Consider the following 25,693-nt stretch of genomic DNA (forward strand, 5'->3'; position numbering starts at 1 on the left):
TTAAAAAATTGTTAAAATTTTAATAAGGAAGTTGTTAGTTTAGTTCTACCAAAGCTAACAGTATCATATAGAAGATGTCTAAGCTAAGCATCAAATATTTTCATAAATAAGTTTTCTTCCATATATGTCAAATGGGAGCTTAAATGATAATTTGATTTAATTGCACCAAGCGAAAGTATGGCAATAATCAATTAAAGAAGCACAAGCAATCAATCCATTTTACAAAATCTGTATTGAAAAGATCTCGGTGAAAAGCGGTTTTAAGATCAGACAGTTGCAAACACAAGAAATCTAAAATTGTTATAAATTGTTTTCTATTGGTGTACTTTATATTCTTCATACAATCTAATAAATTGTTTACTAATCTGCAAATCTATGTCTGCAGTTTATCATACTAAGTCAATAAAAACAAGGTCCAACACAAAAGTGTTTTAAGTTTTCCTTCAGGAAAAAAAATATAAACAACCTTTTCAAACCGACATTGTTCATGCACTAGATAGTTTGGAATTCCGTCTTTCAGGTAGTCCTTCGGGCTTGGCGTGTTGACTGCTTCATTCGTGGTGTCACAACAATTCATGATTTCTGCTTATTTGAGCTTTGGTACACAAGGTGACTTATCCTAACCGATGATTATAAGTACTGGTTTTACTTAAGGAATACTTTTCCAACCATGAATTGTGTTAATATTTTTTGCAAATTAAAAAATCCAGATTCAAGGTATATATACCTTTTATAAACTCTTCAAAATATTCTTAAATAAAGTAGTAAAGTGAATGAATAAGTTCAGTTTTAACAATATTTAAATTTTGGTGTCATTAGCCATAAACTCGCCGGCAAAAATGAGCACTTCCCTGCATTTCGCCAAATTGCAAATTGCAACTGAGTACTGCAGGTGTTTGAACATATGGGGTATTTTCGCTTTATATTATTTAATTTTTTGTTTCAAAGAAAACTTTTGTCGATGAAATTTATTAATAAAGCAAAGTTTGAAGTTGAACATATGAAAGAGGTAGAACATTTACATTGCTCAGTCTAAATATGCGACACACTCGTCAGTGTCAAGCCAATTCGTCACAGTCTTTCGCTCGTACAAAATCAACGGAAGGTACAACCAGAGGACTAAGCAATGATCACATAATATTATTATACACATAAATAATATTAAAATTATGTATACAAACATATAATATGTAAAAGTATTGTATTTATTATTCCTTTATTACTAGAATGAAATTTCGACAATGCTGTGGAAATTTTTTCCTTTCATTCCTAAGAGGTGGTTTTATTGGGATCAAGTCTCAAAAGAAAACATTTTAATTTATATAGTTTTAAGATACAAAATTAAATATATAACTAAATTACACAAAACATATATAAACTAAGTTGTTTTGTTTTTTTATTTAGTTTAGAATAATTTTAAGTTCACTTAAAAGTATTATTTATTTTGTTTAAAGCTTTTGTAAAATATGATTCCATACAAATTAGTTAGTTTTTATTTTATATACTTTTTTTATATAAATGTCGCCGACGTTTCGAAATTTATTTGACTTATTCAGGGAGAAAAAATATTATACAACTAAAAAAGTTATTAATTTAATAATAAACATATTTAATAACTTGTTATTATAAACAATAAATATATATTTAGTATTATTTTATTAGATTATAAATAAAATGAGAATAAATTCTTTGCGCTAACGTAATGAAGCATACGCCTGGATTTCGTTGTGTAAATTACTAAAAAGTGATGCAAAGATACGTTTTACCACTAAATGCAACAGTGCTTTTGAAACGTAATATCTTACGTACCTACATTCCGTATTTTAAGTAAATCAGACTTTAATCAGTTATAGACGAACACATAACGGAGTTGGTTTCATACAAATTTGTATGATTTTTTGTTTTATTTTTAAATTTTTATAAATTCTACAAAATATATATTTGGAAAAAAATTTTATAAAAAGGTGGAAGGAAATATATAGCAAATAAGCAAAATCGGGGCAGCAAATTAATATTAATATATCGTCAAAATATGTGGTGTGTGTAAGGTGCGTAGACAAAGTAGTAAAAAAAAAAAAGAAAAGACTGAAAATAATAAAAGTGAAACGTAACATTCAAAAAAAAAAAAATAAAATAAAAAAAATACCAAATTTTATTGTTAACTAATATCTGCGTAATGAAATCTACTTTCTAACAAATAGAATAGTGTAAACGTAATACCAAAAAAGGAAAAAATTTGCATAAAAGTCATTGAAAAATGTCCCAAATAATATATGCCACAAAAAAACTTTACTGCTGACGTTGGTTTAGAGTTTTTGTTGTTGTCATCAAGATGCCAACAGACGACCTTTATCACCTCTTCTGCCGCCCCCGCGTAGAGTTTTTCAAAAATGTATAAAATTGCACCACTTTTCGATTTTAAAAAAGTCAATGCAAAAATGTCTGCAATTTCATAAGAAGTAAATATTTTAATATGTTAATTTTGAATATATAGTTATTACACACATAAATTTTTTTTTCACTCCAGCTGAATAAAAAAATTTGTTAAAGCAGCTGTGAACTAAATTTTATGTGTAAAAGTGAATATACACACAAACAAAAACTGAGCAACAATTTCTTTTGTTTTCTACAAGTATGTGCTGCTGCTGCTGCACTCTGCTATGTATTCAGAAAGAAAAAAAAAACAAAAAACAAAGGCAAACCAAATGAAAACAACATTTACACCACAGTGAGTCTGAATAACTGTCTGCGCTGTGAGTGCGTTTGGGTGTGTGAGTTACTACATATACTTAAATACTTCAGTTTCATTCCCTCAATATTTCACAATTGTTTTTTGCATTGAAGTCTAGAGGAAGGGGAGTTAATTAATGTCTTATGATGGCAAACGGATAGCAGCTGTTTTTCAATACTAATTTCTTATGAAAACTCTTCAAACTTAGATCACAACAATTATCTAAAATTCTTCAAAATATTTATTTATTTTATTAAAAAAAAAAGAAAATATTAAATAAAATATATTGATAATGAATAAGTGTATTGTAGAAAACAAACAATGTTGACTTTTCATACGATAATTAGTAAAATGACTCAAAAATTACTGCTGACGTCGTCGTTCAGTTTTATGCTTCCAGCTTTGATTCGAATTTGTTTATTCAACTTCTGCTGAAGTCACACAATATTTTATAGTTTTGAACTTCAAAAACAAAGATGATTTAATCGCTTCTATCTTTTGCAATTATCTAACACAACAATCCGATAAAAAAAAAACTATGAAACAAAATTATAAATAAATGAAAGAATTCTAAAGATTAAAGAGTTGAAAAGTGGCACATATATTTTATCGAGTCTTTCAAACGTGAGAAATGACAAATTTACTGCATAGTTTATTTTGTTAATCTTTGGTCATTTGATATATCTTTCACTGAAATATCTTCTTTCGGTCTATAAACCATATGTCAGTATTTGTTTTGTTTTGTTTTTTATATATATTTGCAGAAGTTTTTCTGCTTTTGTTTATAAAAGACTGGAATTGCCTAAGTAAGCAGTAGTTGGAAAGGTCTTAAACTTAACACAATCGTAAATAACAACAATGCGCATAAGTTACCTACATTACCGAACACAACTGTTTACGAGTATATGAAATATTTCATTATATGGAGAATAGTAGATTATTGAAGTTGTTTCTTTATACTTTAGTTATATATATATATTGATCGTTTAATATAAAATAACTCGCTAATCTCGGAAATGGAACTGTGAGTTTTATATGAATTTAATAATTTATTTACTATTTGATAAATATACTATATCATCATAGTTCAGTCTGGAGTAACGGTGACAGAGTCCATAGTTTTTTAAAGTGATTTCTGCCATTAGGGCTTAACACCACACTGTTCTTAACAGAAATATCCGTATAATGTAACGTTAAATACACCCACTGGAATTTCAAGAAGTTTCGTCAGTAACAATTAAAGCTATACATATACTTTCTATCCACTTAACTTTGGTTTTTAATCACAGCTACCGCTATACTCCCAATAATAGAACCGACTTCAATTACTCAGAACAGCAGAAGTTATTTATACTTCTGGTCGTGTGTAGTAAGTTAAACACACTCACTAGGATTTATACTCCAAACAGTATTGGGTGGTCCCAACTAGATTGTAGTCATCTCAAGTACGTACTGGCATGCTTTGTCTCAGGAATATTTACTATTCTCTTACTCACGGGGGTAGTAGCAGTGACAGTGTAGTTTGGGAATATAATAAGTGTATATTATATTGTCAATCTACAATAGGGGATGTTGGATCTATCCCCTAATACCCTTCTCCAGATACGCCATTGAGAAGTAATAGTAAGAAAATAAAGAAAAAAGTTGGGTAAAAATTTTTGTTTTAATTAGTTCGTAAGATGACTAATAAACAACAACTTTGATTTTATTCAGCAAAATAGAATTTGAGAGTGGTAGATTTTTTATAAACGCTTGTTTAATATTTCGTTACCTCTTTTTTAGAATGGTGTATTTTTCCAATTTAGACTTCTATTTGGCGATCACTTTTTTATAGAAGCATATTTTTTTTTAAACATTTTTAGGTAGAAAACTATGGAAGCAAATAAAAGTTGTGATTGAGTTGTTGCTGTTGTCGTTGTAGCCGACAAAGCTCTATATTATCGATTAAGTGGGGGGTAAATGAGAAAAAGTGGGTTTGTTTGGGATGTCTCTGTACCGAAGTCACCCTTCAAATACGACGACCAAGCACCGTTCATCATTTCCCAGCGGGTATTTGTTTGACATTTTTGATTTATATGTGATCAACTTGTTACGTTACACTGTTCTATAAGCCATATCTGTTTTCTTCTTTATTTGGTGTCACAAATTTTTTTCTTAAAATGCAACTAATGGTATAAAATATTCGTTATTCTTATTATCGTTATTGTAACCCTGAAGTTCTATAAATCAGAAAACAAAAGTCTCTTTGAGAGTGGTACAGTTTTTTTAAACGTCTGTTTAAGATTTATATATAAAGCAGACTTTTCAAATCACGATCGGATTTGAATAGCACATTTTTCTCTTTAAAAATAAAGTTTTATCAACATACGATTTTTAGATTAGATTGTTATAAGCATCAATATCAATACAATGATTAATGAGCACCATCTTTGTTGTTTCCTACATGCTTGTTGAGTTGAGTGACATAATAGTAGTACCTACCTTATTCGCAAATTTATTCGAAGGTATTTACCTGTTCCAAAATCTTATTTCATTTTTTGAATGTGAATATTTTGTTATTTTCTTACTATATTTTGGAATAAAATAGTACATTTCACCATGTGTTAGAATAGTTTTGAAGATATAGTAAGGCAATAATTAGTCAAAAGGGTGGACATATAGCTACTACCCAATATCTTACTTCTTTATAAAATGTTCACGTTTTTATTTTATAAATTTTATAGAATGCCAATTCAGGCGCCATCATGGACAGAATTTCTATCCTGTCCGATTTGCTGCAACGAATTTGCACCTAATCAGCGTTTGCCGATAAGCCTCGGATGTTGTCATACAATATGTCGTTTGTGCCTTGGAACAATACACAATCGTCAATGTCCCTTCGATCAAGTAAGTTGATAATCAATTAAAAATCATTTAGTTAATATTAAATTTGGAATTAAATTGCTTTTCTTTAGACTTTAATTACGACTGATATCGAAAATTTGCCTGTCAACTTTGCATTACTTCAGTTAATCGGCAGTAGCAACTGCGCGAATTTGGCTAATGATGAAGACATCTTTGAAAACTCGCCACCAAGTGTGCGTGCTCTCGTTGGCGAAGATTTTAAGTGCTACAGACTGTCTAAGAAATGTATCGAAAACTTAGCTCTACATCTTAAACCGATGCTAACAAATGGCAATGTTGGGACTATGCTGTCACGCCCAATGCAACGTAAATTGGTGACCCTTGTGAACTGTCAACTAATAGAAGTCGAAGGTCGTATTCGTGCTTTACGCGCTGCACGTTCATTGGGAGAACGTACTGTTACCGAGTTGATTTTACAACATCAAAATCCGCAGCAGTTAAGTTCTAATTTGTGGGCTGCTGTTCGATCACGTGGTTGTCAATTTTTGGGTCCACCTATGCAAGAGCAAGTGCTTAAATTAGTCCTACTAGCATTACAGGTAAACTGTTATAATTATAGCATTATTTTATAATAAATAATATGCATACATTTAGGATGGAAAAGCTTTGTCTCGTAAGGAGCTGGTTATGTCTGTTGTTAAAAAACTAGAGCTACACTATCCACAAGCTTCAAAAACTAGTATTGGTCATGTAGTGCAACTACTTTATCGTGCCAGTTGTTTTAAAGTCTCGAAACGGGAAGCTGATTCATCCTTGATGCAATTGAAAGAAGAGTTTCGTACTTATGAAACATTGCGACGCGAACATGACGCTCAGATTGTTCAAATTGCCACAGAAGCGGGTTTACGTATTGCACCTGAGCAATGGTCATCATTATTATACGGTGACACAATGCATAAATCACATATGCAGAGTATAATCGATAAATTACAAACACCTTCATCGTTCGCTCAATCTGTGCAAGAATTAGTTATAGCATTGCAGCGCACAAGCGACCCGTCAAATCTTTCAAGTTTACATGCACACTTAAAATTGCTTGCTAATATAGATCCTATAGTGGATACAGTCCCTTCTTGGCAAGAGGTTGCAAAAGCATTGGATGCAGTACGTTTTGTCGTTGTTGGTTTAGTAGAGTACATGCAACATCACGGAAATCGGAAGCTACCAGACTGTTCCATTGGACAAATGAATCCTAATGCAAAGTATAAAATTAGCTTGTGCCGCGATCTATTTGCTAGAAAAATATGCACACGTGGATCAAGTTGTACATTTGCCCATACTGAGGAAGAACTTGAACGTTATCGAGCCAAAAGTCGGAAAAATTCGAAACACGTCATGCACACTGGTGGAAACAGTCAAAACTCATCGAATTGTAAGAACGATTTTCAATTACAACATAATCACCATAGTCCGCATACAGTGATGTTACATCCTGGCGATGATTCCACAGCCCCTACCTCGGTTTCTACATCACCAATGCGGTATGCCACACCTGGACATGGAAAACCTCATCGTGGTAATTACAGGGTTACATCGCCATTAAATACTAATTCTCCACCAGGCGGACATAATATACATTCAATGCATCATAGCCCAATTCCAACGGGCAGTAATGTATTACTAGGCGCTGGTCCAGTACCACCAATAAATGTGCCACCTTTGCATTGCTACGATCCGTCATATCAACCATTAAATTTTAATTCACCAACACCGGCTGGAATTGTTTCACCAAATTCCTTTTGCAAAACTAATAGCGGAATATTGCCATCCATGAATTTTACAACTTTTCAACCTTCAACATTGCCACCGTCGGCGAATATGACCACCGTTAACCCACCGAAATATTTAGGAAATAATGCATCTGGCTTTGATACACAATTCGGTTCAAAAGGTCTTTACAATGTGTTAGCATCTGATCTTTACAATACGGGTGCAGTAAATCCAAATTCTTCATTCTTCGGCAGTGGCAATAATTCAACAGTATCATCAGATTTTTCAATTCCATTAAACGCTTCGAAACTAGCAACTTCTAATTCCATGTGGGTGAACCAAAAGAAGCAACAAACTCAGCACCAAGGTCATGTAAATGACAATTCGCTTAGACACTCCCAAACGTTGCTTAGATTAAATAACATTACTCCAGTAGATGATGATTTTGAAATTGTGCAAAATATTTGCCCTAAACCGGACTCTCCAGCTGTTGTTTGGAAGGGAAATATGTCTGAGCAAACCATACATAATTTCATTCAAGCAATGGATCAAATTAATTTATCGGAAACTTCTGATATTACTAAAGCTGATACCTTCATGTCAAATGACGCATTTTATGATCATGATACTTTAGTTCGGCCTGATATAATGTTGAACGATGGAAATACAAAATTTCATTCAGCTCCAAATGCTATACGCAAGGGTCATAAAAATATGATAAAGACTTCAGGCCGTGAAAAACAGCAGCAACAAAAGTCTTCAAAAGAAAACTCATCTAGATCTGGTGGGAACGAGCAAAATAATATACAAACATTGCTTAGATCAAATGACTTGCTTTCCGATGAGAATTTTGAAATAGACACAACTATTTGTAATCGTACAGAATCACCAACATCAATTTGGAAAGAGAACGTACCTAATGAGCAATGTGTGCAAGAATTGGTTACTGGTTTACAACGTAGCGACGATACGACAAACTTTCTTCCAGGTATTAATTCAATTAAAATGTCAAATCTATCACATCGTGCTGGTAATGTAATAACTAAAGATAAGACATTTTATGAATGTGATAACATGAAGGTACCTGATACAATTATGGATAACGTTAAAGCATTTCGTCTTTCGTCGAATGCATTGCGCAGGGTGCATAAAAATGCTACGAGAGTGCCAAAAGATGCTTCGTTTAAAACATCATTTAATGAGAATTCCGATATAGTACAAAATATGTCTAACAGTTCGAAATCTACACCAGCTATTTGGAATGGAAATCCAAATAATGTTCAACCTGGTAATAAATTAATGACGACTTTGCAACGTAGTGGTGATATTTCAAATGTTTTGGATATTTATACACAAGAAAGTAATACAGCAGTTGAAAGTGCTAATATTGGTGCAACTGGAACGGATGGTTTTCGGGATCGAGATAGTTTCGTGCGATCTGATTCAATATTGGATGATGATGCTGCTACATTTCATCCGTCCTCTAGTACACTTGGAAACAAATATGGACCCATATGTCCTATGTATAAAGGTCAAGCAACAACAAGTCATGTTGCATCAAATACAAACCCTTTACTGCATAGCTGGAGTGGTTTGAAGGCTAATAGTAATGACGGTAATAAAAGTTTTTCAGTGTTTTCGAATGATAACTTGCCGCTCAAATTACCACCAGAAGTGCATAATGCCTACAAGTCAAATGAACAAAATTCAAATACAGAATTCGAGTTCAAAAGCATGAAAAATGTTCTCGATAATATAAGTTTCGCAAATAATGCTTTGCCTATACATTCGGCTGAGAGAAAAGCTGAGAATGCTTTCGGTTTGGGCTTAAAATCATTACAGCTGGTAGAAAAAAGTCTAGATAAAAATGATAATATTACTGCTCAAGAGGTAAGTACACGAATGAATCACATTTTATTGAAAGATTACAAATATTAAATTCACTGCCAGCCTCGCCTTAAAGATAGATCGTAAGTTTGGGATATGGGGGTTATAATTTGCAAAGTATAAGTGAAAAAATTATGTAAATACGGAAAATTAATAGATGTTTCTAAAGATCAGTGAAGATGAATATAGTTGTATAGTTAGCCTCTATATACATTTGATTTAAAAATTAAATTTTAGAATTTCAAATATTTCCTATTTCTCTACCTTTCTATTCGAAATAGATTTCTTCTCACTGACTATAAAAATTTCAAATATAAATTCCAATGTTCTTTGGACTTAATCAAATGGTAACTTACTTAATGGAATGTTAATATAATTTTCCCTATTATAAATATTTACTCGATTGCGTTGGAAAGATTAAATATCTTGTCTCGTATATATATTGCTAAGCTAAGGTTTCGATACGAAGATTTCTATACAAATCTGTCAACCTGGGATACCAAAAAGTGTTCACGATCTTTTTGATCGCGTAGAATTGGTTTAAACATTTAATATAATAAACAGATCTGTTGAGATGATATATAAGCTTATTACCGATAACCACCCGTCAGTGATCTATAAAGATAGAATAAAGATTAGAAGTTAGTGTTAGATTTAGTTTTCTTACAGAGTAAATGTAAATAAAGCTTTTATAATTATTACATTCTTCATATACATATATATATATTTTTATATATGGTATATGCACTTTTTACATTGAGTAAAAAGCTTGTTGATGGTTTTCATGTAAACATGTCCAACTTTAGAGTCCGATCGATATTCTAAATCCTAAACTATACTGACGTATAGCGCAGTGAAGAAATTGCTCAAAATAGCTGTCCGTTGTCAAATGAACGTGTTTGGATCACCGAATTCGTCCTGAAGCGTCTTTTAAATGTTTATTTTCAACAAAAAATATTTTTCCCAATGGGAGCTTAGATTTCATAGATTCTGTTAATTTTTTTAACGTTTCATATACTTCAAGTGCTAACTTCTTTTCAATTATAGAACTCTAAATTGGAAGATACTTTCCTATGGAATTTAAATACAAATATTTTCTGGATGAATACTTCTACAAATGTCAATAATAATAATAACAACATTTCTGTGTCTCAACCAACTAAAAATAATGAAAATTGTGGAGATACATTTGACAATTATAGGCGGGATATTGAAAAAGAAATGGCAGATTTCTGTGATGAAGTGTGGACTACTCCAGATGATAGTGGTATTAAATTGGATTAAAATTTAATATAAAGCCAGCAGAGCTGGATTTATGTATTAATAAATTAAATTTATTAGTTATTATAAAATATTGGTGATGTATGAATTGAAATTTCTTTTCATCTATGAAATATATTTTATTTTAGTAGAATTTTGAGAATAAAAAGCGAAAAATATTAAGATAAAAATGTAAAATATTATTTACGTATCGTAAATTTATAATATCGCATTTTTTTATATATGTTCTGTTTGTTTTATAATTTTTTTACGGTTTTATTTTTTGTTTATCAAAAGACTACTCTGTAAAAAAGCAATTACTATAAAAATTTTTTATTATGTATAAACTTTTATATTGAAAAAAGAAAAAAAAAACACTTTTGTAAGAAACATTTTTAATTATGTATTAAAACCGAAAAATATATATATATTTTTCATATAATCAAATGTGTATAGCATTCAAACACAAACAAAATCGTTCAAAATATTTTTGTATAAATATAATATTGGCTGGTTATTTACATACATTTAAAAAAGAAGTAACTAAAAATTAATGTAAATAAATAAAATAAATTAATACATTTTTAAACAACTATAAACTATATAAACATTTATACACTTATTATGAAATATATTTCTTAAAGAAATTTTTATTAAATATACGCTAATAGCGATTGTTAACTATAATATCTATGATCATATATATGATGTTAATTTAATTAAAAATTAATTGAACTATTAAGTAAATGAATGTAATTTATTAAAAAAATTGCAGCTCCAACGGGTGTATGATACATTTTTTTATAAAATGTGTTTGAAATTAAATTTTTTAATAATTTTTATTTCAAGAAAAAAATGAATAAGATACATGCCTATATATATAATATATACATTTGTTATTCGTATGTATTAAACTTTTAATATTATATATTAAAATATTGCTTTAACAAATTCAAGGACAACATTGTTACAGCAAATAAAAAAATTATGATAATAGTTTTTGTTTAAATAAAAGAGATTATTATTGGACTTGTAATATTTATAAAAAACAAAATTAAAATAAAGATTAAAGTAAAATGCACCTTTACGCCTATTTGTCCCCTCATGTAATGCAGACATTTTATTTATATTTAATAAATAAACATTTTAGAGCCTAGCTCAATAACTCAGGACTCAGGCATCATTATTTATTATTTTATTAATTATAATATTCAATAAAGAATTGTATTTTTTTAATATTAAATGTTATTTTTAAAGTATTGTATTGTTATTATGTTTACTAAGAAAAATTAGTTTTTATTTATAAATTTTTTTAATCAAATAAATTTTGTGATTTATACTCTTTATTAATAGTTACACAATAAAGAAATTGAAAGTGGAAGTATATTATCATTATTATAAAGTAATGATTAAGTTAAAAAAAACATATATTATATATATGGTTCTTATAATTAAAAATAAATTATTGTTAAAATTGATAAAAACTTGTAATTTGCTATAAAATTAAATGAGTTACGGTAGAAGTCTTTTTGTTGGTAATTTTTATAAAGTGAATATGATCACCTTATTTATATAAGTACTTATCCATTTATTAAAAAGATGCAATATATCTTGATTTTTTCAAGTAAAGAAATAAAAAGTAAAAATTACAATGTTTGTTAAATTTATAGAATTTGTAAAATATTTTTAAATAATTAATAGTGTTTGTATGTCTGTTTTTGTTGTAAAAAACAAGTTGATTCATATGTGTTATTACTATTTCAATTAAATTAATAATTTGTTGTTTTATTTACAAGTTAGAATAAGAGCAAAAACAGAATAAATAATTATCAATAACGAATATAGCTTATCAAATGTTAACTAAAATTCATGTTTTTTAGTTAAACAATTTGTGTTTCTCACATTGAATTATAAAATAGAAAGAGAAGCTACACATTTTAATTTAAAAAGGTTTTCTATTGGTTTAAAATGTAGTAATTTTTTTGTTTTTAAGAAAATTTAGTGAATATATATATAAAAATGACATAATAACAATTTTGGTCATTACACAATTAAAAATACTAAAAACTTATTTAATTATATATTAAATGTTTAAAGCATTATTTATGTTATTAAAGTTTTTTGAGAAATCTTGTATTTTAAAAACCTATTCACATTTGTTTTTAATTTATAAATATTAATATATGTATATTTATGTTAATTTCATTTAAACAATTTTTTGTGCTTTTTTTTTGTTTGCTTTTAAATTACGGTTTTGTATTTTTTTATACAATTAAGTTTTAATTAATTTTCTTTTACAAAATTAGTGTATTATGTTATAAATTAAATTTAGTATTATTGTTTATTAATTCGTGAAAAAGGTAAAAAAATTTTTTTTATTGCATGTTAAATTACGTTGATGTATTTTTATTTAATTTGCTGATTGTCCTTTCGTATAGTTATTTTATATTTATATTTATTACAATATTAATTTTTAATACTAATGATATGCCTTTAATATATTGTAAATATTTTTTATATATATATTTAAATTTGAATTATTATTACTGGAAATTATCTTTATTGTGTTTCTATATATACTCTCTGTCTGATAAAAAAAAGTAGAAAATGTATTTAAATATAAAATAAAATAGTATAATATTAAATAAAAAATAATTACATTTGTTGCTTTTGTAGTTAGCGATATGAATATTATTTTGTCACTTATGAATTAGGGAAAATTGTTGTAACAATGTTTGATGCTTACTTTGAATTTATAATTGGTTAAACTGATAAAATAATTCTATATATATGTGTATTAGAACATACATAGATATAACATACAAATATATGTGAAATATGTTAAAAATTAAAGATTGAAACTATTATATGTTAGTTTTGCTTATTTATTTTTTTAATATTTAAAATGAATTAAACGAAAATAATTTAATTAAATTGTTAAGGTTTTATTGATGTTTAAAAATTATACAAGAAAGTTATTGTATTATATTTTACATAATATATATTTTAATATATTATATGAGTAAAAATTATAATAATATTTGAAAAATTTTGTAATTATTTCACAAAATAAAATAAATAAATATGAAAAACAAGAAGTAGCAATAAAACTTCAATAAAGCGAAAATTAAAGCAAATATCAAACAAAAATATTTAATAGAAATATTTGAACTACTAAAACTCTTCTTCAAAAGTTTTTTATTTTTAATCGAAAATATTTTTAAAATTAATATCAAATCAAATTCTTGTAATAACTTTTTATAAAATTAATGAATAGAATAAAGTGAAGAGTTGATCCAAATAATTATGACAACGAAAAATGCTTGTCATGTTTTTCAAAAAGCTATTCATAAGTATTTTAAAGCCATATAAAATAAATTTAGATAAAATATATATTTTTATGTATATAAATTTTAAATATGGTTATGTGTCGCATGTGTGCTAATATTTATTAAAATATTTATATATTCATTCAATATCAAAAATATTTTTGGGAGATACGAGCTTTATTTCGCAGGCTGTTCAATCACGCAATATGCTCCAGGGCTACAAAATTTATACATGACCAATTAAAAATATAATAAATTTTTTACTCATCTATACTAAAGTTTAAATAAAAGTGTACTTAAGTTTAATTTACAAAATAAACACTTTTTTTTCAAATATTAAATATATTTAAGCAGTTTGTTGCATTATTGTTGCACATATAGTGCATGTACCTTTATATACATTTATATGTGGAGCATATTGCAGTGGTGCAGTTTTAATTTCAACCCAATGGGTTCAGGATAATTGTTTATATAAAATTAATAAATCAATTTATTTATTTATGATGAATGTAATATTAATTAATGGATATATATAATATCTAAAACTAAAATATATTGAAAAATATCGTTATGTACTCAGATTCTAAAACCTAAACATTTAATTTAAAAAGAAACTATAAATTTTTCTAAATTCATATTTTTTATATAACAAAACAAATAGTAGAAAATTAAAATTAAAAACAAAAAAAAAAACAACTAAATATGTTTTACATACACACATAACTCTGATACAAACTATGAAAATCAAATGAATAGGGAAAATTTTTAAAATTTCAGATTATTTTATTTAATAAAATAAATTTATAATTTAAAAAATATTTTCTATTTGTTTTATTTATTTATTTTTTAAGAATTTATTTACAAAAATTATTATTATTTATTTTGTTATGACGTAAAGTTTAAGAAGTGTATTATTTTTTGTTTATTTATGAATCATTAAAACTTTTACTATTCCTACTATAATTTCCTATATATTTCCAAGAGGTTTGTGTTAATCGATAGAAGAATTATATTAAATAGAAATGTGATTAGTTGAAGAAAACTACTTTGTGTTATTGGAATTTTTTTTGATAAAGTTCAGGCGCTGTACTTCATGTACAATTGCAAAAAAATCTGTTTTAGTATTTCGATAGTCAATTACTTATATATTATAAATTAAATTATATATGTTGTGATTTTCAAATTAAGTATTAATTCACAAACAAAAAAATGTTGAAAACTTTAACAGAAAATAGAGTCGTAGTATACAGTGTATGGTCGTTATTTATCACTCTATTTATTAATTTATTGTTTTAACAATCAAAAATTTTTTAATAATAATTTTATTTTTATACGGGCTAATTGGTCATTAGTTAAATAATATACTCTTAAAAATAATTTTTTGGTTTTTAAAAAATTTTATTATAACCAATATTTCGACTATAGTCAAATAAAATTTTTTAAAAAACAAAAATTTTTTTTTAAATAGTCTATTACTTTATTTATAAAATCAGACGGTTCTGTAAACATAAACTGTACTACATCTACCACTCACAATATTATGTTATTCTCATTATTATGTTATTCTCATTTTGTTACGCTATTTAGATAATCGGGTTCCACTGTATATGGCTGTATATTACCTACATGAACCGGTAACCTAATAAAAGATAATGAAATTGTAAAGATTTCGATCTTTTTCAATATTTTGTAGAAAATTTAATACAATATATTGGGGAATTTAGAATATATTGAATACCGTACCCAATTTCGATATATTACTGATGTTATCCGAAGAGACTGGCTGATTTGGTCCCTGTTAGAAGGCGCGTAGAATGAGAATCTTATAGGCAGAATTCTTTGCTTTCCATACTCCAATGTTGTGGAGTCATCAATTCTAAAATATATATCGCATTCAGTTTGCTTAATATGAACATGGTTTTTTGAAATATCGCATACCACCCCAGCCCATCACAGTGTTTCTCACCAATAACCTTTAACTTATATATATATATATATATATATATATATATAGGGGCATACCTTGTTCTTCGCTAAGAACCAGAATCTTACAACATACCTTCTCCTTGTGGCCTCTTTGTTTGAGAGAAAACTGAGGTATCATATTCCGGTGAACTTATAAAAAATACAGATTTCTCATATAAAAAATTCCTAAAAAAATAACTAATATGCAGTTGAGAATAAAATATTTTTTAAACTTTTTATTGGTCTATGTTTATAATAATTTTTAAGAAATAGCTTATATAACTTTTAACAGATATTTACAACATTTCATTTTCTAATTGTTCAAAAATAATACACTGACTTCACACTGACTTTATAAGAAAAAAAATGAGTTGATATTTGATTTTTAATTAATTAGTTTGAGTAAAATTAAAAAAGGCTAAAAAAAATCATTGTTATATATTAAGGATATCATAAAAATGTACTTTCTCATGTTCCTGAAGAAGTAGTTCTTCGAATAAGTTGAAGGTATGTAAGGATGGGTAGATTTAACTCAAAATCTATAATGTAGAACTATAATATGGGCTTATACAGAAATGATGATAAATGATGACAAAATAAAGCAAGAAATGTTCAGCCATATAGATTATGTTAATCTTTATAAACCAGTAAGGGTTTTTATTTGCGAAGTTAGACGTTACGAACATACCAACAAAGATTTCTTTTCAATTTGATTAATATAAAAATACATAAATACTTTTATTTTAGTTTAGATATATTATAAATATATTTTTAAATTAACAATTTTGTAATATCGAACTTTTCGGATCTCTAACAAAAAAAACATAAAAAAAAATTGCGGCATATAGACCAGATAAACACTGTTTAATTATATACTTTGTTTTATATTTTCAAATAATTTACATATATATATATTAAAGTCATACTATCTTACGAATTTAGGAATTTTAGCTTCTAGTTATTTGATCTATATTTTAATTATTTATTTTACATTTTTAAAAAAGTGCATAAATTTTTATAAATTTAAAAGCACATAAAATTTTATTTTAATTTATATTATTTATACTAAAAATTTTGTTTATTTAGAAATAAATAAATTAACTAATTAACATATATTTCGTTTTTTAATTTTCATAATTATGATAAAATTTAAATTAAATATTTTAATAAATAATTAAAATATATACTTTTAAGTTATTTTTTTCATTCATATATTTTATTTGATTTAAAAAAAAATATTTATGTAGATATTAAAAGTTCCATTTAAATATTTTTCTTTTTAAATTTTAATTTTAATTTATATTACTTCATTTAAATTTAAAAAAAAATTAATTTATATTTTTTAATTTAAATAGTTAACAATTGCATAAATACATTCTTAATTATATTTAATTATTTTATTTAAAATGTTTTCGCAATTTTTTTCTTAACAAAATTTTAACTTGTGATGTGAAATTTAGAGTTAACATAAAATATTCCCAGTTTCATGGGAGCAAAAATTAATTATATACATATATTATACAATAACAAAGTTAAAAAAATGATATATTTAAAATAAATTAATTTAAATGTTAGCACAATTACACAATTATATAAACGTATAAGAAAATCTATTATATATAAATATATATAATATTGATACCTCTTAAAAACAAATTATAAATGTAAAATAGCTAGTATTAATATTTAATTAAAACCAATACGATATAAAAACATGTGTGAAAATTAAAATATAATTAATTCATTACATTTTATTATTATTAGTAATTCTATATATATATGTGAGTAGTGTCTTGAAAATTTACTATTCAAAATAATGATTGTAAATTTTGTAGTGTCAATGATTATATGTAATTTATTTTATATAAAATTTTTAAAATTATATTTTGTTAAATGAAGAAGATTAATATGTAGAAAATTAATTAAAAATTTAATTTTATTCTCAAACCTTAACAAAAATTAATTTATATAATAATCTTATCTTACTAAAAATTTTATTGTTTTTATAATGAATGCAATTAATACAATCAAATTTTCTTATATTTTATTTAATAATTTATAAATTTACTGATTCTTTATATTCTATTTATATATAATTAATTATTTTAATAATTTCGTTTGAAACTGATTTTATATTTTTTTGTTATGTTCTTTATATTTTAGTAACGATAATACTGATGGGTACGATACTGAAGGGCACATCTTCAAATCTTTTATTGATACATTGCAAATATTTTCATATATTGTAAACACCTTTATTTACAATTTTTCTACTTCTTCCAAGAAGAATTATAGCAATTCAAAAGTGCTTCTTTAATTGTTTGTCACTTTTTTTAAAGAATATTTAATTAATTATTACACATTTGTTATAGTCTTATTAAACAAAATTAACAATTTACAAAAAACTGGGAAATTTCATTAAATTCTTTTTATAGTAACGTTTAAGAGATGAAATATATTCAGCCATTCATTAGCTTACAAGTCAATTAACTCATAAGTTACTTAGCTTATTGACGTAGCTTATAAACCATTTAACTTACGATTCAGTTAGCTTACAGTTAACTTAGCTTTATTATTATGTTGATGCTAGTTGAGTCAGTGCACTTGAGCACTTTTACTCTCTATTAACTGCGAGGTTTCTTCATAACCCCTCTCTACACCTTGACTGGATTATTGTTTATCACTTCATCAGGCTCAAGCAATAATTTACCTCAGATCTGCATGCCTCCTCGAGGAGCCTGTAACCATTCTGAGATTCGATAACGAAGTGTTGGTAAGCTCTGACTTTAATATTTACTAATTTTCAAGCAAATCATTCGTACAAGAGTTCTTCTATACTTATAACAGTTGCTTTTAAACTTAGCATTAGCATCCATATCATTAGTACTAGGCTTTAGGTTCACAAATGTACTCAATTCGAAACATAACAATAAAAACAAATTTTTGTGAATGCCTTTGTAGGTAATACAATTGTTTTTATGTTCAAGCATACACTCGTAGTCCATTCTTAAGCTTTTTACATATCACACAAACAACAACGGCTTATAGTTGAACATAGTAGAATAATAAGTTGAAATTATTAACTACCAAAATGATTACCTTTTTAAATTGTTAACATGTTAACAACGCAATTGGGCAACAATAAAATACATTTCGAGTACATATATTTTATTATTAGTACTTTACAGTGTTATCATGTTATTCGATTAGCGAGTTTATAACTTGATACCGTGAATACCCTTTTTGTATATTCGAAGATTTAGTTTGCTAAAAAATTACTGAACACTATCCACTTTTCTGTTCATATTTTCATTTATTTTGTTTTATAGGAGTACAATCGCAAAGCCTAAATATGATTCATTTCCAGAAGAGCGGTACCATTATTAATTATAAATAAATATTAAACGTATTTCACTTGAGTGATTTTTATAATAAACCACGTTTTTCCACATTGTTGTAATGTACACAACTACATACATAATTATATATTTATATACTTATTTGTTATTTATTAATTATAGTTTGTTTGTATAACTTTAATTATTCGTAGCTCTTTGAATGGTATACTTTATTTATTTATACTGAAGACACCTAACATCTAATATTCACTTCCCGACCATCCTTACAAATCACTAATTAGTCGGTGCTTCATAAGCACTCTTACCTTAGACAAAATATTATTTATTAAGTTTTGGTAGCACATTTATTTATAACTCATTTCTGTTAAGTTAAACAAAAGAAACATAATTTTCTATAGATTCAAAATATTATATTATAAACTAAAAGCAATTTATTTAAAACTATTACTATTCCTTTATTAATTTTTTAGTCAAGTATTTACCACATTTGGCTTATAATTTTAAAAAATTGTAATTAATGCAAAAACACCATATAGAAGTGCGCACGGATAGGCTATCAACACCTGTTGATGGTCCATAGAGTATGCAGTCACAAACAGTTTCGAAGCTGACATTGCACACCAAATAATTGCGATTGCAGCAACAATCAAACCGATAGTACCTTGTATGGTAATCAAAACATTAATGCCAGACAAGACGACCATAGGCAGCAAACAATAACCCAAAACAGAGACTACAGCGCCAAAAGTAACTTGTGCGCGTACAGCCATCAGCGACAATAGGCAATAGAAGGCAATGCAGCCCATAACGCCGATACCGTAAATGTATGAAAAAGTTACTTTGCCACTTAATAGTAAACAGCCACCTAGTGCAAGACAAAACACCAATGGACCAGCCATATCTGCATCTTGTAAAATTTGTTGGTCTGCACCACGCATAGGATTGAGTACAGCTAGTGTTTTTAAAAATATATGCTGTGGATTTATGCCTAATTCTTCCAACAAAGGTGGCTCGTCATCGAAATCATTACCGTCTGTAGTCTTATTTTGCGAAATTGAAGAATCAACGTACTCATTTGGATTGTAGAATGAACCCATTGACTGGTTTGCAGATGCATAGTTATCATAATTTGGTGGCACAGATGTTTGCGTGTTATCAAAAGTCTGGAAGGAAAATTCTTGATCTGGCATTTGGAAATTGTATGCTGGTGGCGCTTGGTTGTAAAAATCGTTTGGGTTACCGGTTGGATTCATTTTTTGTTATTTATTCGAATTCTAGCTAAAAAAAAGAAAAAACACTTTTTATATTACACATTTATTTATATAACTGAGTTATTTACTAATAATATTAAATAATCCCTTGTTTAATTTTTGTTTATGCTGCTTTTAGTCGATAGTCGCAACTTCTTTTGACGTTTAAATATCAGCTGTGTTAGTTTAAGTACACGTCGCATACTGAAAAGAGAGCAATATATGACATTTTATTTTAAATGTACACGCAGCACAAAATATTTTGCATACATTTAGGATATTTGAATTTTCAACCATACAATGAGTTTTTAAGTTAAAATAAATTTTTATTATTATTTATTTTATTATTATTTAAACAAAACCTAATTAAATAATACATTTTAATATTTTTTTTTTGTAATAATTCAATGGTATTTATTATGCTCTATCAGTTGCAATGTATTAAATGTTTAAAACAAGTTTTGATTGCAAAAAAAATAATTGGTTGGCGTTTTGTTGAGTTGCAATAAACGATATGTATTGTTTATAAAATATTAATTTTTGTTAAGAAACAAAAAAGTTTTAAATATCCCAATTTTAAGTGAAATTTTCTTAATTTACATTTGATAAATAGTATTATAAACAGAATATTTTGTATATGCAACAAAGGATGAATTTATATTCTCATTTTATTGGTTTCTTTATTCATTTGATTTATTTTAAAAACTAAATCCATAAAGTTTAAACAATTTTCATAACTCTATATTTTGTTCGCATTTATTTTCATTAATTTTAATTAAATTGAGCTATAACATTACATTTCTTTACTAATTTCTAAACTTTTTTATATTTTTTTTGTTTTACTTTTTACAATAATTCTTTATTCAAAATAAGATTTAAAAAAATACAAAAAAAAAGTGCTTTGATTTTTATATGCATTAACTATTCTTGAAATTTGATTTTTATAAATTTAAAATTGATATAAATAAGTTAAATTATTTTTACATATATGAAATAAATTTTATTATAACGTATAAATATTTTTTAATTTTAATTTATTTTGTATATATAAAGCTGTACTAATAAGGAAATATTCATATATATAAAGTTGTACTAAATATTTAAACGCAGAATTTGTTATAGATTGCTACAAATAAAATTTACCACATACATATATCTGCATATAAATGTTTCGTGACGTGGCTCATTTTGTGGGCGGAGAGTTTTAAAATAATATACATATACAGTAAATTTTATTTGTAGCATTAAGTATGAATATATATGTAAAAAAATAATTGTATAAAACCCATGAACAGAAATAATTAACACAATACACAATAATAAATAAATTACATAGGACAATCATATCAAAATCATTTATTAAAATAGAATTTCATTCAAATCTATATTCTAAAAATTATGTTGCAGTATAGAGACTAATATATAATATATATATATAAAATATACCAAAGATTTTTGAGGAATTGTAATAATATAAATTTAATACAATTATTTATAATTAAACTTAATAAATATTAATAATTAATCTTTTGGTGAAATAGTAACCATTTACCCAATTTAACATTTATGATAAAAACAAATTATTAACAGAAATATCCCACTGAATAGGCTAATAAAATTATAACATATTTAAAAATTAATAATAATTATATATAATATTTTTAAATTAGAATTTAAAAAAGAAATAAAAGGTATCTACATGTATTAACAAAAAATGCAGAAGAATGTTGAAATTTTTTTTTTTTTTTTTTTTTTTGAAATCCATTTATTTATTACAAACTGTCAGGAATGAATGACAATAAGTAATATATATAAATTTAAATCGTAGTAATGGTTATTACGATATAAAAAGAAAGGCACGTATGGACTATGCCCAGTGACATATCCATATATATTTAAAATAAAAGTGTATTGTCTACATATACATATTTAAAATGTCTCGCGATGTTTTTCTTCTCAGCCTTGTAAAGGTATTGGAAGGGGACATCAGTTGAGTAACCAGAGGGTTTGGGTGCATATATAAGCGTTGAGCGTAATTCTTTAAAATACTTGCTATTTCTTCCTTGATTGTTCGAACATGTAATTGTTTATGTAGCTGTTCATTCGTTGTATACCAAGGTGCGTTTGTGATCATTCGTAGTGTTTTAGATTGGAAGCGCTGTATAATTGCCAGGTTTGAGTCTGCTGCAGTACCCCATAATTGGGCCCCATAACTCCATATAGGTTTAAGTACAGATTTGTATATAAGCAGCTTATTGTCGAGTGACAGTTTGGAATTTCGGCTGAGGAACCAAAATAAGTTTCGTAATTTAAGACCCAAGGCTTTACGCTTCTTGAATATGTGCGATTTCCAGGTTAGCTTACTATCCAGATGTATGCCCAAATATTTTGTTTCTACAGCTTGTGAGTATTGTTTATTAAGACCGGCGGGCACGTAGAACGTTTTGTAGTGAATGTTACCTGGACAGATTTTGATTCATTCGGTTTAATACGCCAGTTTATCATCCAGAGAGCAACATTATCAAGGCAGGTTTGAAGTTTGGTGGAAGCACGGATTGGGTCACTGTCAACTGATAAAATAGCTGTGTCGTCTGCAAATGTACCTATAACACTCTCATCGGTAAAAGGAAGATCCGCAGTAAATAAAAGATAAAGCATTGGTCCCATTATGCTACCTTGAGGTACTCCTGCTTCTATATCATGAAGTACTGTAGTTTCGTTTCCATGCTTAATGAAAAAGTGCCTAGCCGAGAGGTATGATTTTATAAATATGAAAAAATTTAGAGGTAGATACAGTTTTAGTTTGAACAGGAGGCCCTCATGCCATACTCGATCAAAAGCTTGTGAAATATCTATAAATGCCGCAGTGCAATATTTTTTACCATCTATCGCACTATGGATATGTCTGACAAGTCTATGAATTTGTTCTATTGTGCTATGTTTTTGGCGAAAGCCGAATTGATGGTCAGGTATGAGTCTGTTTTGTTGGATAAACGGAGTAAAGCGCTTTATAAACAGGATTTCCATAACTTTTGACAGGATCGGAAGTAGACTTATTGGCCGATATGATTTGACGTCTTCTGGGCTTTTCCCTGGTTTCGGTATCATGGAGATTTGCGCTATCTTCCACTGTGGCGGAATAAACCCCCTTATTATCACAGCGTTAAATAGATGAGTGAGAAATACAAATCCTTTTGGTGGGAGCTGCTGCAAGGCCATGCCTGTGATTAAATCGTATCCTGGAGCTTTTTTCACTTTTAACTTTGTTATTACATCTCTAACTTCATTAATAGTATATCTTTTAATTGGAAGTTCCAATTGATAAGGCTCTTGTAGAAAATTAATCCTTTGATTCATGACATCAGGCATATTTTGGTTATCATTTGATTTAAAGACCTGGTCCAAATGTAACGCAAATGTTTCTGCTTTTTCAATATCGCTTTTTGCCCATGAGTTGTCGATTTTGCGTATAGGTGGTTGATAGACAATCGGTCTGTTGTTCTTTTTTATGGCTTTCCAAAGGGAATATTTTGTATCACATGAAGCACTTAGGTTTTGAAGGTATAGCGACGTGCGATTATTGTTATACTTTAAAAGAAGGGCTTTAACGAGTTTACACAGTTTGTTTAAGCGAGTTTTATCCGCAGGGAATCTCAACTGTTGCCAATGTTTTCTCATCCTACGCTTTTCTTTAATCAGGTATCTAATGTTAAATGGATAATCTTGCTTAACACTTTTAGAAACTGGTGGAGTTGATTCCCATGCAGACATTTGGACACAAGAGTTGAAATGCTCTACTGCTTCAGTTACGTCAGATTCCGTTTTTAACCTGACTTCGGTATTTAGACCAATTGAAATTAGTTGACGGTAACTATTCCAGTCAGTGTTTTTGTTATGAAGAATACATTTTTCCATAATTTCACAGCAGTCATTGAGAGTGATTATTATTGGAGAGTGGTCAGATGACAAGTCGAAATTGGACTTACAGGTAGTTGTTTCGATACGTACCCCCTTTGATACCGCAAAATCAATTAAGTCAGGTATTTTTCTTCTATCCGTTGGCCAATATGTGGGTTCACCTGTTGAGATTGTGTGGAGGTTGAGTACATTTATTGCTTCGAAGAGTTGACGTCCTTTTGGAGATATTAGGCGGGAACCCCATTTTAAGTGTTTAGCGTTAAAATCTCCGCCTACTAGGAACCTAGATCCAAGCAGCTGAAAAAATGATATGTACATATCTTTCGTGATACTGTGGCGCGGTGGGCTGTAGAGTGATGAGAATGTCATGTCGCCTTCTTTAGTTTGTACTACAATGTTTGTTGCCTGGATTTCATTCTTGCAATATGGTTTTGCTTCATAATGTTTTATCGAGTTCCTTATGAGGACCGCAGAGCCACCATTTCCTTTACCACTGGGATGCATTGTGTGATAAAGTTCGTAGTTCGGAATTTTAAAGAAACTACGCGTCGTGAAATGGGTTTCTGATACTAGCATTATGTCGACCTGGTTTAATTTTAAAAATGCTTTTATTTCGATAGCATGTTTTGATAGACCATTAGCGTTCCATATGACTACTACTAAATCAAGAATTTTGTTTAGTCGTCAAGTTGATCAGTAAATTTGTCATTACTACGATTTGTTGCATCATTTGCTTCAACAGTGATGTCATCTCACGGAATTCTTCCACAAAATTATTTGGAATTGGTGAAAGCTTCTCCTCTGTTTCGCTACTGGTGTCTGACTTCATTTTTTCTGCGAATGTTTCAGGTGAATGAGAAGTCGTGATGTGTTTTTTGTTAAGCGAAGGAAGAGGATTTTCTTGAATTTGTACTTCCGGCGCCCTAGGCCTTAGTTGGGGAAACATTTTTTTTTGCAGGTTTTTGTATATTTGACATCCTTTGTAGTTGGCCGGATGATTTCCTTCACATACAACACATTTGACATCATTGGATCTGCTTTTCCTTTCGCAATTTACAGAAGCATGATTTCCAGCGCACTTGATGCATTTAGGTTTGCGGTGACAGTATCCTTTTGTGTGCCCATACTGTTGGCAGTTTGCACATTGAGGGATTTCACGTTTCGGGTGAGGTGGTTCAAATGTAACTGTAGTATACAAGAGTTTCTTAACCAAATAAATATCCTTATTATTTAGGTTTGGTGCAAGTTCAATAATAAACATGGGGAGAGGTTTACCTGACCCTCTACGTTTAATGTTCCAAACGTTTACAGCCGTATGTTCATGCTGCAGAAGTGCATTTTTGATTTCATCAATATCGGTTGAATGATGCAAATTTTTTA

The 25,693-nt window shown here is 27.8% G+C and overlaps 3 protein-coding genes across 4 annotated transcripts in view; 1 reads left to right on the top strand and 2 right to left on the bottom strand.

The window, feature by feature from the left end:
• Positions 1-25,693, bottom strand: part of LOC119667792 (sodium- and chloride-dependent GABA transporter 1-like) — a 347,748-nt gene that overhangs the window by 246,130 nt on the left and 75,925 nt on the right. The gene's annotated exons all lie outside the window — the stretch shown is intronic.
• LOC119667790 (GATA zinc finger domain-containing protein 14) lies at positions 1,859-10,584 on the top strand. The gene is made up of 5 exons (XM_038077107.1): positions 1,859-2,048; positions 5,455-5,617; positions 5,686-6,174; positions 6,230-9,235; positions 10,280-10,584. Exons 2-5 carry the CDS (start codon positions 5,456-5,458, stop codon positions 10,514-10,516), a joined length of 3,894 nt encoding a protein of 1,297 aa, XP_037933035.1. The 5' UTR covers positions 1,859-2,048; position 5,455; the 3' UTR covers positions 10,517-10,584.
• On the bottom strand, positions 19,577-20,609 carry LOC119667800 (protein YIPF5-like). Of its 2 annotated transcripts, none has more exons than XM_038077124.1 (2): positions 20,485-20,609; positions 19,577-20,419 (listed from the first exon to the last, which is right to left on the bottom strand). In XM_038077124.1, exon 2 carries the CDS (start codon positions 20,396-20,398, stop codon positions 19,646-19,648), a length of 753 nt encoding a protein of 250 aa, XP_037933052.1. In that variant the 5' UTR covers positions 20,399-20,419; positions 20,485-20,609; the 3' UTR covers positions 19,577-19,645. The 2 variants fall into 2 exon arrangements, with proteins under 2 accessions (XP_037933052.1, XP_037933051.1); XM_038077123.1 differs by having other exon boundaries at positions 19,578-20,423; positions 20,485-20,608.

Source organism: Teleopsis dalmanni, chromosome 1, assembly GCF_002237135.1.
Source record: "Teleopsis dalmanni isolate 2A chromosome 1, ASM223713v2, whole genome shotgun sequence".
Classification (NCBI taxonomy): Eukaryota; Metazoa; Arthropoda; class Insecta; order Diptera; family Diopsidae; genus Teleopsis; species Teleopsis dalmanni.